Source organism: Hippopotamus amphibius, chromosome 12 (assembly GCF_030028045.1).
Source record: "Hippopotamus amphibius kiboko isolate mHipAmp2 chromosome 12, mHipAmp2.hap2, whole genome shotgun sequence".
Classification (NCBI taxonomy): Eukaryota; Metazoa; Chordata; class Mammalia; order Artiodactyla; family Hippopotamidae; genus Hippopotamus; species Hippopotamus amphibius.
The window spans coordinates 27,296,797-27,313,563 of NC_080197.1; the positions used below are offsets into that span (position 1 = coordinate 27,296,797).

The window sequence follows — 16,767 nt, forward strand, 5'->3', positions numbered from 1 at the left end:
GAGAAGCCACTGCAATGAGAAGCCCACGCACCGCAATGAAGAGTAGCCCCTGCTCAACGCAATTAGAGAAAGCCAGCGAGCAGCAACAAAGACCCAACGCAGTCTAAATAAATAAATTTGTTAAAAAAAAAAAAAAAGGGAGACCCTAAAACTGGAAAGAGCTTAAGGAATTCAAAGAACTGAAAGAAGGGCTGTGTGGCTGAACAAGGTTGGATTTTTTGGTAAACACCATGGGAAACCACAGACAGGAATCAAACAGAAATGCGTCATGATCAAACTGTGTTTTTTAAAAAAAATCCTTCTGGCTGCTTTGTGGATTACAAAACAGCAAACTGGATTCTAGGGAGGCAAAAGTGAAAGCAGGTAGACCAGGCAGGAGCTATTTCAGCAGAAGAACTGCCAGGAGTTAATTTACCAAAGAAAAACTGGCATAAAGAGCCAAAGAGAAAACTAAAAACAAAAGGATTACCTGACTGAAAGGCACACATTTCAAAGCCCATCTAGTACAACAGAAATGAAGAAGACAGCATCTTCCAGAAGAAAACAGACATCTATTCTTCTCTTGTCTCATGATGCACAGAGAATTTGAAATTATTCTTTCAGAACCTTGAGTACGCATCTCAAATATCTGAGAACCAACTCACTGGGTAGAAACTCAGAACATCCTAATCCATCCTCAATACATCTAAGCACCAATCTCTCAACCAAAAACGCGACTTCATACCATTTTCTTAAACTCTCTCAGGCTGCTTTCCCCATTAGTATAGGAGTAGGAAACGCATTTATGTTTCAAAAGAACAATGTGAGCAGTATGATGCCTGTCTGCAATATACTTAGCCTCAATAAAAAGCATCGGCTTCCATCTTTTTTACCAGATTTAGCTAAATTAGAATAAGAAGCAACTTTCTTAGACAAAACAAGTTCCTCAATCCGCCCAAAAAGTCTGATATGAAGGACTGAGAGGAGATCAAATGCAGTTTTGATACTGGCTGACCAAAGAAAAGTTTAAGCATTTTTTCACATACAGTCCCAAGGAAGCCTGAAGCATGTACAAGCTCCTCATTTTCCTAGAGCCCTGGTGCTTTAAAATCACACTTTAAAAATGTTTATAACCTTTTTGTTAAAATACATATATATACAAAATATATATTTAAAAAATATATATCTTTACATATAACTTTAGAAACCTTGAAATCATCATCCTGCCCACCCCTCTGAGCTACACAAAATCTTTCCAGTGGCAGTGCTTTCCAAGCCTCCGTTCCCTGACCTTTACCATTTACCACTTCATTCTTACAGGGCTTTGAACTTCAGGAGGTAGCAGGACAAAAGGCTGCTCATCTTTTAGGCATCAAACCGGAGTCTGACCAGGGCTCCATTAACAATCAAGTTCTCTTTTCTCCCTGAGCTGGCTGAATATCCTTTCAGACAATAGAATACCCCATTTTTCAAAAGTGGATCCAGCCAGCCCTTGAGAATTACTCCAATAATGAAACTTTTACCAACTGAGGGGTCAAAGCCTCCAACAAAAGCAAACTACTGCTATCATTAACCAGAGCAAATGGTACTGCTCTACTAAGCAGGCCTTCTATGCAGTGCAGAGTAGAAAAGGGTTTGCAATAAAACAGTCAGCCTCCAGTAAATACCAAATACAACACAAAAGAACAGGAAAGAAAAATACCCAAGGCTGACTTATTTTTCACACAAAATAGTCTAAATGCTAGAATGTGAGCACAGAAAGGATCTTCACTGAATTTTCACTCTCGGAGGTTTTCCACACAGCTCCTGGGTCTGGGAAAGATGCCTTGGGTGCCTGGGAAATGGGATGGGGATGGCCGAATCCACGAGGGATGGAGAAGTGGGGCCTTCGTGCTTGTCTCAACCAGAGCAGTTTTACAGTCATCTACATGGTGTAGCTCCATTTCACAAGATAAAAGCTTTCACACCTTAAGTATTTAAACAACCAATCTACTTCAACTTCTCAGTGTTAGAGACAAAAAAGTAGAAATGGAGATATTCCACAGGACCTGAGACACCTATGCTGGACCCCAGACCCTGAGCCTAGTCCCGTGCTCTTATTACCACCACATACCACTCACTCTGGTAGAGAAAAGAACCACCACGATCAGAAATGCCAATACAATTAATGCAGAGTACAGAAACTCAAACCAACTCCCCAGAACTAAGGCGTGCACATCTAAGGATATGAAAAGCTACTTCTGCTTAACAATTATAAGAATTTTCATTAAAGAGAATAAAACTAACATTCTAAGAAATATCAAGGAACTCGTAAGATGCTTCAAAAAGATGAAGGTCCTAAAACCTAAAGAAAAACTCTTTATTCTAAACTGGCATAATGAAAAGAAATCAAGCTCAAAAGGTAGGGCCGTGGGTTCTAGTCCCAACTCAGCCACGTGCATTTGTCACAAGGACCCATGGTCAAGGATAAATTTAATCTGTTAGAAACTCAGTTTTCTATCTGCAAAATGCAAATGAACGGGATGATTTGAGAGCCTCTTCCACTCTAAAATTCTAGGATTCTACACATTAAAAAGATCATATATTTGATAAAGCTAACACAGACTATAAAAGACATCATCTAAAAAGTCACTACCACTTTTTATGAAATAAGAAATTCTTTTTTCTAATAAAGATGATCAAAGTTCAAAACTAGAAAGAATAACATGATATCTAAAACATACCTAAACATTTAAACTGCTTCTAATGGCTCAGTTTCTGCCTTCAGCAATTGAGGAACCAGATTATGGCCATAGCCTGGGAAAGATTTATTTCTAGTGTCAGCAGATTCTTTCACAGATTAATGCAGAACTGCTTTAAAGACGGCAAGGAAAAAAAAAGAGTTCTTAGAAGTTGACTTGCTGAGAAGAAAAAATAACCCAGAATATGCATAGTCTATAAAAAAACATATAAAAGGTAGACTACAAGGAGAACTAGTTGGCTTAAGATTTTGATGATGCTGTCTTCCACTTTTCATTCAGCCAATATTTATTACATATGCATTATCTGCCAGACACAGGAGATACAGTGAAAACAAAGTTCCCGCACAGACATTCAAGAGGAGGGAGGCAAATGATAACCAAGTAACCAAACAAACAAGGTAGGCCTGTGAAACAACCAAAACCCTCACAACGCTGTGGAACTGGAATTGGTAGTTAAGAGGAAACCTTGCTGAGAAGATACTTTTGGACTAACAACCAAATGACAAGAAGTTACCCCAGAGTTTTCCAGACAGTGGGGCTAGCAAGCGCAAGGCCCCTGAGGAGGACACAAGTTTGGGGCCTGTGAGAAACAGAATGAAGGCCAGGACGGCTAAAGTATAATGACCAAGAGGAAGGTGCCAGGAGAGTAGATGAGAGAGGTTGGCAGGGGCCAGGCAGGAGAGTGATATGATACGATTTGCATTTTTAAAAGGCCACTTTGCTTAATGTGCACCTATCAAAAATCAAAATGGATTCTGGTACTGCCTTTCAAATGACAGCCTCTATGATCTGATTGTATCAAAGTCTCCTTGGTATTTAACGGTAATGTAAATAGTTCTGGAATTGCTGTAAGTGTGGAGTTGTACGTAAAAAATTTAATTGCAGTTCTATAAATAACATTGTGAAACTGCAAAAATTACCCTCCACTCCTCCTCCATTTGCTTTTCTTTTATTTGCAGGCTGAATTTTAATGGATGGATACTTCAAGTGTAGTCATCTAGTTCTTTTACCAAAAAGATTTTTTAATACTTTAAAAATATATATTCTAAGGACTTCCTAGAAGTTAAGAATCGCCTTCCAATGCAGGGGACGTGGGTTCAACCCCTGGTCAGAGAACTAAGATCCTGCATGCTTCGAGGCAACTAAGCTTGCGCACTCTAGAGCTTGCACTGCAACGAAGAGCCTGTGCGGTCCAACGAAAGATCCTGCATGCTGCAATTAAGACTGGACGCAGCCAAGTAAATAAATAAATATTTTTTAAAAAATAATAAAAATTTTAAAACTGAACTAAAATAAAAAGATTCAACTGGACCTGTTAATTGAATTAAAGGACCTCTAAGGCTCAGCCCTATATCACCACATGAGGAATAATAAAGTGCAAACAGCCATGATATCTTGACTTGAGCATCATTCCATAACAAAACTGAACAATGTTCAGATGACTATAGTCATGCCTGACACTGAGTGCTGCAATGAGCACTCACCAATCCAGGTTAAATTCACCAATGACACAAACCACCTAGTCGCAAAAGCAAAGTAGCTCCGCATGGAACTCCTAAAAATGTAGAACACTACAAAGGAGCTCTCACTGGTTTTATAAGGATGGGAAATCCCAAGTGTAAATAACAATATAAATCCCACCTCTAACCAGGCAATGATGGACACTGACAGCTGACTTCAGGAAAAGCTTAAGGAAAGCAATTCAAATCAAGAATTCAAAGCATGGATAGGTTTCATCTATCCCAACCATCCCCTGAGGACTAGCTCTAAGGCCTGAAGCAAGCATCTATATATCAAGTGTCAAATGTGCCATCACATTACCCAGAACAACTTTTATCAGAGAAGGAACTCTGTGGCATGCCCCAAAAGACTCCAGTTTATCAGTAAAGTTTTGGTAATCATAGATAAGGCCACATAAATGTATTCAGAACTGAAAAAAATCCTATTTTCAACTAAGTAGCAAAACCACATGGTTTCTGACCTTGATGGCCCACTAGAAGAGATTTCCAAGCAGTGGGGAGAAAAATACCAAGCCATTCTGCACATATTTCTCCTTAACACATGCGAAACACTTACGGAAAAAAAAAAAAGCCACAGGATTTCAGGGGTGTCACTACCACCTTCAAAAGGAAAAACATGAGAATATGAGTTAAATAATTTGTGTCTTCCTGTCCCTTATTACAGGCAAGATTCTGACCAAACTACCTTTAGGCAGACCACTATACAAAACATCCCATCACTTTCATCCTTCACTGCTCTGAGCTACAACCTGGAACAGTAGACAGGATATAGTGGTACAAACGCAAAGGAATCTGGAAATAACCACGATTTCTACATGTTTATTAGTCCTTGAAAAATGTATTTAATTCTACAAGGCAACTGACCTGAACTGTTCAAAAATATCAATGCCATGAAAAACAAAACAAGGGAACTGTTCCACATTAAAGGAGACCGAAGAGACAGGACAACCAAATGGAATGCATGACTCCTGCCTGTATGCTTGATTTTAAAAATAAGCTATAAAGAATATTTTTAAAACTAGAAAAAATTTGAACATGGATGATAATATCATACACTACCGTATCATTAAGTTTCTTGACTATAATAATGATATTGTGGTAATGTAGGATAATGTCCTTGCTCTTAAGACATACATTCTAAGATATGCAGGGGTGAGGTTCCAGTACTAGTTTAACATTTTTAAATAGTTCTGGGAGAAAAACCATACATATGTAGAGAGAGATAAAGCAAATGTGGCAAACTTGTAACAATTAGGAAGAAAGCAAGATGGGTGGGATGTTCACTGTAGTACTCCAATTTTCCTGCAGGTTTGCAGTTTTTTCAAAATAAAAAAATTGAGGATAAAAAGGAAAAAATGCACCACCTTGGACTTTATTCAGCAGACCTGGGTCCTCAGGTGATCAGGATGGTAATCAGCTGGTTCAGATTTTTTGTATCCTTTCTTATCCATTCCCAAATAACAATAAAGTAAATGCCTGCACAACCTCTGGAAGACAGTGTGATGATAATGAGGCAGTTAATAAGACTAATCGACACTTCAGACTCTCAAGGAGCCTGAGGGCAGGGGGTAGGGAGGAGAATAAGGTGTGTCTGCATATACGATCATGGCAAATATATTAACTGAATAAAACAAGCGGCAAGGAAATTATAATCCAATTTTTTTCTAATATTATTAATATAAATTATTAAGGGGACAAGTAGCAGAATGTATGGGTTACCGTCACTTTCTCTGTTGCATTTTACTTTCTGTTGCATTTGCACGTTTTGCTTTATAACAGACACGCATGGATAATCAATTGAGCTAGAAGTCTACCAGAGCCACAGGAGTAAACACCTTTCATTTGGGCTGTGAGCTAGATGCCATGGGCAGGTCTAGGGATAGTTTCATCAAGACTATAAGCAGTATTTACCATCAAATGTCAGAACAAAAGGATAATAATGAAGTATCAGAATGCAGCCATTATTCACTAATTCATTCATTAAATATGCATTTAGTGACAGCTTTTTTGTACATTATCTGCTCTCAAGTTTACAGTCTCAATGGGGGAAGCAGAGAAGCAAACCATGGACCCAAAAAGAGCATAAAGAATATCAGAGCGGTGATGTGCAACTCCAATGAGCAAGCCGCTATGAAGACTAAGCACTGTAAAGCCACACACAGATGAGAGAACGTGCCGAGTACTTCCATCAATGCACCTCAGACACAGGCTGCAGACTAACAGAACACCCCCAAGCTTACAGCAAATTCATACAATGGAGTTCACGCAGATGTACTAAAATTAAAATTAAGAAATTTAACTTAGTTCAAATATTTATTAAGCACGGACTATGCCAAGAATTCTGACCAGAGCCAAATTACAAAGACAAATGAAACTCAATTCCTAACCTCAAGGTGTCCATAGAAATAAGTATTTCTCCTCCCTCTTAAAAATGTTCTATTAACAGGCACATCTGTAATACGTATAATACATACAACTATAACTATACATAATTACCATATACATAATAATATAGAATACAAAAATGCCACTAACAAGCAAGTAAGGATAAGGAACGTAAAGCAATATCATAAAGGGTATCCTGACTGTGTCAGGGATGCATATGCCACCATTAGCAGGGGTTAAATCTGTCCTAGGTTACAAAGCTAGATTTTGAACTCAGGGCTCTGTCTCTTCCAAGGCTCAGTTTCTGACATTACACTATGCTGCCTTTTAAAGTCTGAAATATTACAAATTAAAACAATATCAACAACAGCACAGACATCTGAACATTAAGATACATTTGATGTGTACCTAAAGATCAAGTTTTATGACCACAGGTTATATAGTTGGTACTTGTTCAAGTGTTTAATTTTTAATTAAAGAAAACAAATCTAAAAGAGAATCTAAAAACTAAAAGAGAAAAGTCTGTTTATGGACTACTGCAATTTACAGCTACATTATGAAAGATTATACAGATCAGCATCAAATTTTTAGTTTCATCACCATCAACAGGTCAACTACGTCTAAGTTAGGAGTCAGCAAACTACACCCCCAAGCCAAATCTAGCCCACTGCTTGTTTTTATAATAAAGTTTTATTGGAACAACCCATGCCCATTCATTTGTTCATTATCAGTGGCTGCTTTCCTGCTTCAATGGCAGAGTTGAATAATTATGATAGAGATAGTGTGGCCCACAAAACCTAAAATACTTATTATCTGGTCCATTACAGAAAAAAATCTGCCAACCCCTGGTTTAAATGATGTATATCACAAATGGTAGAAAAATAATTAGCCTGTTCACTTCAGCTCTATTTAAGCTTTATTACAAACTCTACCTGATTTAAGTTCTCTTCCTTTGTAATTAGTGTCACTTGGTAAATGCTAATACATTTTTTAATTTCCACAAGCATTTTCACATTTCAGTTATTTTCCATACAACAGGTCTTACTTAGCGGTCCAGTAATTTATCCTTCACATATTATTACAAACAAAATCATAATTAAGGCATATCTGCAATTACCCCCGCACATACTTATCCCTCTATTGCATACAACCTGCAAAGATACAGAAAAGGAAAAACTGAATACAGACACAATAGCTGATATGACTAAATAATTCCTAATACCCTGTTCACACTAGAACACCTCAAGGTGCCATTTCGGAACAACAGCATCAGCAACACCTGACTGCCTATTAGAAATGCAAATGTGTGGGTCTCATTCCAGACCTACACGGGGATTCTTATGAACACTAAAAGTTTAAGAACCACTGCACTAAAGTAGAGTTTATATTACTTACCTTGAGTGTAAAAAGGCTGATTCGGCCAGGTAGTTTATAAAATAACCCCTCTCCTCCTCTTGAATTGGAATGTAGCATTGCATTAAGACATGCGAGAGGGGATGTCCCACTGTAAAAACATACAAGGATGGAAGAAGGTCATACAAATCAATATGTCCGCTTACTCAAAGATCTAACACCCTTTAACTCAGGGGTCCCCAACCCCTGGGCCACAGACTGGTAGCAGTTCAAGGACTGTTAGGAACCAGGCTGCACAGCAGGAGGTGAGTGGCAGGCAAGTGAGCAAAGCTCACTGCCGCTCCCCATCGCTCACTTGCATTACGGCCTGAACCATCCCTCCTCCCCTCCCATCACTGGAAAAATTGTCTTCCACGAACCAGTCCCTGGTGCCAAAAAGGCCGGGGACTGCTGCTTTAACTCATCGTAAATCAAGAAGAAGAGGAAGAAATATAAAAGAAAACATCCCACGAAAAGAATTCTACTTTGAAAGGGGCAAGGGTAACAAATTCACATAAATTACACCCAGAGAGCTCTGGGATAAGACACGTTATGTGATATCTCCACTCCACACCTGACAATTCTTTAGTGCCTTTTGACAATATGAACCAAATTCTCAAGAAATTTAGAAATACTACACAATGATTTTTCAGGTACACTCAGCAGTTTTGAAAAAAAAAATTACCCAATATTTTTATTTACCCCAAATTTTTAAATTAAATTTTAATGTTAATTCAAAACAAAACCGAATGTTTCCTAGCCTCTATATTCCAACCTGCATATCATGCTCAGAAATTGCCACATAACATTTTCAACACAGAGACGAGAGAATCAATGGTGCTGTCCCAAGAAAATAAGCACTTTTTTTTCCAGTTAAATATTTTCTAATAAGCACACAAAAGGAACAGTATTTCATTTGCTTTTTCTCAGTTGGCAAGGGGCAAAGATGGGTTTTATTTTACATCTACCCAGAAGCAATAATTTAAATTTGAATATAAAAAAGTCAAATGGATTTAGTACCCAATAATACTCAAACATTAAACCAAAAAGAGACAGCCTATTAAGTTATTTCATGGTTCCTGCTACAATAGGAGGTCACAAAACAATGACAACTCACGTGAACTAGAGACTGCTTACTGCATCTTAAAATAGAAAAGCTGTCAAAAATACAGACACATGCCCGTTATTAACATTAACTGAGCCTGGCACTAGCAATATTAGCGCTAGAGTTCACCTGTGCACCTTCCTTCCCGCTCCCCAGCATGTTCAATAAATATAAATATCTTAAGTAAAGCCTCCCAGCATTTTGCAGAATTAGAGGCCCTAATTTATGCAGAGTGTTAAAAATAAATTCTGAGCCTAAAAAAGCCATTAAAAAAAAAAACCCTATTACTTATTTGGCTTTGGAACACACTGGATGCTTAAAAAAAATTTTTTTTCACCAAGAACCAATCTCTAAAAGAAATCTTGTGCAGAATCTAGAGTATCAAGTGGGTGTGCTAACATCTCTGCTACAGGGGGAAAGGCATGCTGACAGAATCCTTCTTCAAACAGTGTGAATCCTACACACTATACCTCTGTCTACAAATTACAGAGCTGCTCAATCATCAGGAGCAACCATGACTGCTTCATAATTCCTATAAGAGCTGAGGCAGAAACAAGTTAGGTTCTCAATTTCATCTGTCCCAAAGGGACTAATTTACCTTCTATAGGCATAGCGGTCCAACAGCAGTACAGACAGCAGCATGACGGGAAATAGCCCATAAAAACAAAACAAAACAAACAACACAATTATAACACTACAGAGTGCATAGATAGTATTGAAATGAATGTGATCTAGACAATCCTGATCTTCCTCCCCCCCCACAAAATGTCAGCCAGAGAATGTTTGAACTGGCAACTGGAAAGTGAGGATCTTTTGATCCTAAAAGATCAATTTCAAGCAGCTAAAGCTTAACCAGCAAAATATATGCTTTTTGTTCTGAATCCTAAGAAGGAACTGTGTTGAGCTCTCTTCTTTCATTTAAATTTTAAAAAATGACTGGGGTGAGGAGAGAAAGGATTCAGGACAGTCACTGGTTTTTGTTCGTGCCTGCAATTCTTTCTGTGTTTCCAATTTGTTGCTTCTCTAGGAAAAATATATCACAGGATAAGAAAATCAAGGTCATCTCCAAATTTAGTATGCTCATATCATGAATGGCTAGACTCAACAGGGGAAAAAAAGCCAGTGGGTTTTATGGTGATTAGACCACCCTTCTTTGATCCTAAAACAAAGGATATGGTATAGAAAGAAGGGTAGTTTTAGACACAATGGAGCCTATCAGAGTCTGTGCCTCCTCTATTACTGAAACTTGCAAAACAGAGTACACAAGAAAACAGGCTGACTCCTTACACAAAAAACAAGCTCCATGTCGAAATTTATGGGAGAGCAAGGATAGGGAAAGCCGCGGCACCTCTGATGAAAACAAATGAATGTTCAGCCACTTCCACCCTCTACCCAGAGGACATAACACCACCAGACGTTGTGTGTGTCTGTGTGTGTGTCTGTCTGTCTGTTTGTGTACAAACATATATGCACATGCAGACTTTCTCATATCACTACTTAACTGCAGAAGACACATGTCCTAAGAAACCCTCACATGAAGCAACAAGAGCCATACAAACCTCATTTCCTTTAGTCCTTCTGCCTCTATGACCTGCAGAATCTGTTTTGGTGTCATTGGAGCATCCGAGTAGTTTTCTAGTACCTAAAGAAATACAAGTGTTCTGATTTCAGTGTGCAGTTTCCATTTCCAGCCATCACTATGTAACATGGACTATAATTCTGCTATGAGGTACCACTGCTGACAATTTAGTTTTTATACAGTCAAAATTACTTCCGAAACCAAATTACACATGTATCTAACTAGCTGCTGAAAGTGACTGAAATTAGATGAAATATTCTAATTTTCAATTCTGAAAACACATACCCTCTTAGCATACATGTTATGATATGCGGGGCCTTAGCAACTTTAATTACCACTTAACTTGATGCTATTAATATGTAGTGCTACACAATAAATTATAAGAGAGAAATGCATTCTGATTTTCTTACCGAAGGAAGTTTGGTGAGTACCCCATATTTTTCTCTTTTTTTTTTTTTGGCCACATCACGTGGCTTGTGGGATCTTAGTTCTCTGACCAGGGACTGAACCTGCACCCTTGGCACTGAAAGCACACAGCCCTAACCACTGGACCAGGGAATTCCCAGTACCCATATTTTTTAAATGATGACTTTTGCCACTGGGTTGTGAAATTCTGGTATTAACTGCCACAGTACATTCTGCCATTTGGCAACTCGATGCTACGATCCTATATGATGGGTGCAAGCAAAATAATGAGAAACATTCCATTAATGTTAGCGATATCTATAAGTCCTGGCAGTAATGTCTTTGGGAGCAACTGGAGCTCTCTCACTTGCAGAAGCTGAGTTGTTTTAGAAATGTTATCCTTCTCAGGGAGGAAAAAAGACAGGCCATCAATATCTCTATATCATCTCTACCAGTGCAGCTGCTGAGGTTACTCCAAACCACACCAACACCTTGCAGTCATTTAACAACCGTAACAACGAAGTACTGTACTGCTGTCACAAATAAAATGTAAAGCAAGAAGCCTAACAGGACTGCTGAGAAGGTTCTCTCTGGAAGAACATGAGCCCTGAGCGCTAAAGGAAGTCAAGTTTTGAAGAAGCAGGTGCTGAAATAAAACCCGTTTACCATGGTCCCATTCTTAGCCTCTCTCTGTTCAGTTTTTACATTCTCCTTGGATATCATCTCTCACAGATGCAACTACTACCAAAACTCTGATAACTCACAAACTTCTACCCCTAGTCTGGACTTCTCCCCAAGTTTCAGACTCCAAATATTCAGTTCTGTACTGGACGTCCGCCATGATCACCTACTCTAATTCATTTCCCCTCTTCTAATATTCCTTTCCTTGGTCAGCAGCCCGTCTCATCAACTAATTCAGAAACCTAGGCTTCACTCCCTCACCTGTCGCCCAGTTCCCACAGCCAGTTTGTGACTCGACCTGACACAACATCCTCCTCGCTAAATATCGCAGTAACCAGCCGTGCTTTCCTCAAATTCATTCTTACTCCACTGCCATCCTTCATTCAACAAATACATGAAATATTTACTTTGTGCTAGGGACAATTCTAGAAATTCATCAGCAAAAATAAGATCAACTCCCTGCTTTTGCAGAACTTAACCTGCTTAGCCTGAGGTCAATCCAACAAGATAAACCCGCCCTCATCACTTTCCCACTCTGAAGTCCTTCAATAGCAACTAATTACATACAGTGAAAGCTGACGCTTCCAGAGACCACTGGCCCACTGGAAAAGCAAAGGTTTTAGAGCCAGACAGACCTGATTCTAAACAATTCAAATTCTGGTCTTCTAAACTTGGGCAAGTTACCTACCTACCCTGAGCCTAGGTTCCCTCATTTGTAAAGGAAGGATACTGAGGTCTTCCTCTCAGAGTTGTTGTACAGATTAGAGATAATGTAATGAGTGCCTACAGCGCCTGGCACAAAGTAGGTGTGTGCTGGCCTGGCATACAAGGTCCTCACATCTGGTCTCTGCCTGTCTCTCAGACACTCCACGAACTTTATGTTCCAATAACTATGCGCCGTTCTACCCAATTCCCACACTCTCCACCCTGCAAATAAACACACACACACACACACACACACACACACACGCCCATTTTTTGTTACCAGCTCCTGCTTACATACTCTGTGATGGGCCTAACTCCTACTCACCCTTCAAGATTCAGTTTGGAAAGCACCTTCCTCCAGGAAGCCTTCTCTGTTCTCTGCCAGAGTTAAATGTCTCTTTTCAGTGCCCCACAGTTACGCAACACACATAATTTATCTTCCAAAGCAGGACACTTGAGAGCAAAAGGAGGAACTATTCATAATTATGCCTAGACAACAACAGGAACCAGGATGTCTATTACCATTTATACATCTATGATGGCACTTACCATGCTTGTAATGAAATTCTATTCACCTGTCTGGACCTTCTCCATCCTCAGAAAAACCGTAAGCTCCTTAAGGGCAAACCTTACCCATCTTTGTATGTGTCCAAGAACCTAATTAAGTGCCAAGTTAAGCAGTGTTGACTTGAACAAACCCACAATACAAGCTACTGAAGTTCACTGTCACAGATATAACTTCTTTGATACTAACTGTGAGCTGAGCTAGTGAATTCCTGTATGATAATCTTTTTTTTTAAAGAAGCATGACTATGAAAATTTAGTTACCAATTATTTAAATAGCAGTCAGGAAGAGCCTGAGAATCTAAGACAGAGGAAACAAATCTCTAAAGGGAAGTTACATCAAAAGATACAAAGTATTCACTTTTATTAAAACTGTATATGCCTCCAGCTTTTAGCATAAGAACAATTCAGCAGTGTTCTACCCCTAGCCTGTCTTTCTAGAGCATACTTGGAAAAAAAAAAGGATCTCTTCTCCAACTTCAAAGGGAAAAAAAATGTTTGATGTAAGAATGGTCAGTCATGAATCAAAGTGAAAGATAAAGCATGCAATGAAGAGTTTCTCAAAGCCAGGGAGAACCCATTTAAGGGCATTCAATCTAAAGGGAAATCCACTCAGCTATTTCTCCCAAACAAATTGTTCCTAACAAGTAGGAGGATTTATACCCACCCAGCCCCCTGAAGTCTACCTCCTACATCTAGGAAAAACCCCACCACAAAATGTTTTAAAGAATATCTACTTCTCAACAACATAATTAACAGCTGCAAAAATCAATCTCCTGGGGTTTACTACACTACTGAAATTGTCCAGAAGTCTCTTCTTTCCAACCAAAATAGTTTTAAAAGGGGTCCTGTTATTATTTTAGCCACCAATCTGAGTAAGGTCAGGAGCAATATGAAACTGCCCCCAAGCAAGTGCATCTGACTGCCATGGCAAGCACTCCAAATTCACCTGTCCAAAGAGTAATCAGCTCTAACCTACCATTACAGCTCACTGAGTCAAGCTTCTCTATACCCAGTTTAAACGCTCACAAACTCTCCAGCACTCAGTTTGTTACACCAACACTTTTTTTTTTTTTTTCAAATGAGGAGAGAACTCTAAAAGTTCCCCCTCACCCACTAACTGGTCCCATCCAAAGGGACAGAAAATTCTAAACCAAAAAAAAAAAAAAGATAGGCAAAACTACACACCATATTCCCACAAGTCGTCTTTCAAGTGTTTAAGAGCACCACAAGTAATTCCAAATAGGAATTACTATTTTTTAATGAAAAGTCATATTAGAAAAAAAGAGAAAGAACTTCCTGGGATAATCTGGCATGAGTTGAGCCAATGATAAAACAGAAATAACGACCTTGATACTGGAGTCCAGATCACAGTAAATTCAAGAACCTAAATAGACCTAACAGCGGACCCCAAATTCCTAGGGTCTTTCAACTAGGAAGAGCCAACGAAACTTGGAGACAAGCAGACTTTAGAATTCTGTCGGGACATAAATAACATAGGATTTGAAGGTACTTTCACCTACCTCTAACAAGTAAAACTCTGGCAAGCAAATTTCCTTTTGGTGCCCAGAGTCATAAACACCTGCAGAACAGAAACTCAGAGGGGAATTTCAATGAACAGATTCAACCTCCAGGAGAAAGCACGTCCTTTTGGCTCTCCCCTACTCTCCTTCAGGCCTAAATTTGTTTCCAGGTGGGGCAACACTGGAGAAATCCTGAAACTACTAAGAGATTCTGAAGGCTAACCAAAGCTTCCAAATTTGACTGAATCGGAAAAAAGTACTTAGGTACTTCAAAAATCTTCAAATTTCATATGCCAAACCAAAACAGTAACTGAAGCACAAAGCTTCAGGGGTACAAACTAATTGCCACTTCTGTTTCTTGGGCAACAAATGCCTGAGGAAGATGATCAGGTACACCAATAAAATTTCTCCTATAAACCAAACTGTTAGCTCTTTTAAGTCAATAACTGAATTTTACAGGCTCCAAGAAAGAGAAAGGTGTACCACAGATTTGTAAAAACCTGCAACACACTCTTTTTTTTTTTTTTTTTGCACAACACTTTTGAGGCAGGAACCTCACTTCCCAATAAAATGGAAGATTAGAAGGTTGAGCTTCATTCATCATTAAAAGTGAGTTATAGCAATTACATAGAAACTACAGGGTGTCAAGAGACAAGTATGCTATCTGCACTATAACCCTGCTTTGTGACAGTTATGAGGAAGTGACATCTCTCAGACAAGTATAACCTGTTACTACTGTCATCAGCAAGATCTTAGAAGAACGTGTCTGAAAGCGTCTTAGCTTTCTGGGTGCAAATCCAAAAGGAAGATATTTCATTTGTAAGTCCTCTAACACTTTGAGAACAGAAAATTCACAACCCCCATTACCAGGCAGCTTCAAATACTCAAATTTCTCCTTTGCTAAGTCCTCAGTGAGCAGTATCTTCAAACAGAGACACTTGGCCTTTGTCCAACACTTCATGTATACATGCACCAGGACACTAAGGAATAGAGAACACGCGCGTACATCCTTTGCAAAGTGTAGTTAGTTCTCTGCAGAGCGCCAATCTCCAGTCTAGCTTATGAAGTCCGGTCAGCAGATCTCAAAGTGTGGTCCGTGGGCCACCTGCATTACAACCAACCTGAGAAGCTGGTTAAAATGAAGATGCTCAGGCTCTACTCCAGAATCTCAGCCTCAGTAGGTCTTAAGTAGGGCTCTAGGACGAGCACTCCCAACAACCTCCCCAGGTGTCCCCACAGGACACTAAAGTTTGAGAACCAAGGCTCACGGTTCAGGCTGAGAGTAAGCACTTGCTTCTCTCCACACACCTGGTTTAGATTGCTATAGCTCAGAATGCCACTCACGTCCTTTAAACTGGGGGCTCTTTCCCACCCCTGGAGTCAAACGCACCACCTCATTGCCCACCAGGAAGCGAGGGAGGAGCTTCCGACCCTTCCCGGAAACCTAACTCCCCCGAGCGCATAAACGAAGCTTCCCCAGACCCCCTAGACGCTGCCAAATAGTGGGGGAGGGGAGGCTGGGGCCCCGCCGCCCGGAGGGGGAGGAGCCGGCCTGCCAGCTCGCCCCTCCGCAGGAATTTAGAGGGGGGGGCGTGCACAAAAAGGCGCCACATCCGACCCGGCGGGGAACCTCTCCCCACCCAACGCCTTGGGGGATTGTCCCGTTCCTGCAGGAAGGGTGGCCCGCCCCTCCTGCAGTGGGCAGGGCTTCGCCCCTCCCCCTCCTAGTGGGGGGTGCTCGGCGAGCCCACCCCCCAGGCCCCCCATCGAGCCCCCCTCTGCGGCCCGCCTCACCAGGCGCGCGGCCTCGGCCCACGTGCGCTCCTTCTTCCTCTTCTGTTTGTCCTTCATCCTCCTCCTCCCCCGCGGCGGCGGCGGCGGCGGCTCCACGCGGGACCTCCGGGCAGGGCGGGCTGGGGCGGCGGCGGCGGCGGCGACGCGGGGCTGGGGCTGGGGCGGCGGCGGCGGCGGCGGGGGGCGCGTGGCGGCGGCGGCGGCGCGCGAGGACTCGGGTGCGGCCGGGGAGAGGGGGCGGGCGCGCGGGGACCGGCTGGCGCGAGACCCGGCGCGAGGGCGGCGGTGGGGGGAGGGGTGGCGGCTCCACGCGCCCGCGCTGCGTCAGTCGCCCGCGGCGGCGGCGGCGGAGGAGGAGGCGGTAGCCCCGCGATCGCTAAGGAATGCGGCGGCT

The 16,767-nt window shown here is 41.0% G+C and overlaps 1 protein-coding gene across 3 annotated transcripts in view; it reads right to left on the bottom strand.

Moving 5' to 3' along the window:
• The window catches only part of ASXL1 (ASXL transcriptional regulator 1), a 68,469-nt gene extending 51,923 nt beyond the window's left edge, over positions 1 to 16,546 (bottom strand). Inside the window, exons 1-4 of one of the 3 annotated variants that reach the window (XM_057701707.1) lie at positions 16,374 to 16,546; positions 10,682 to 10,764; positions 9,721 to 9,816; positions 8,021 to 8,129 (exon numbers count right to left, since the gene is read on the bottom strand). In XM_057701707.1, the coding sequence (XP_057557690.1) occupies positions 8,021 to 8,129; positions 9,721 to 9,816; positions 10,682 to 10,764; positions 16,374 to 16,430 (345 nt within the window). In that variant the 5' untranslated portion in view covers positions 16,431 to 16,546. The remainder of the gene's footprint in view (positions 1 to 8,020; positions 8,130 to 9,720; positions 9,817 to 10,681; positions 10,765 to 16,373) is intronic. The other 2 variants (XM_057701705.1, XM_057701706.1) reach the window with 2 other exon arrangements.
• Between the last annotated feature and the right edge of the window lie 221 nt (positions 16,547 to 16,767).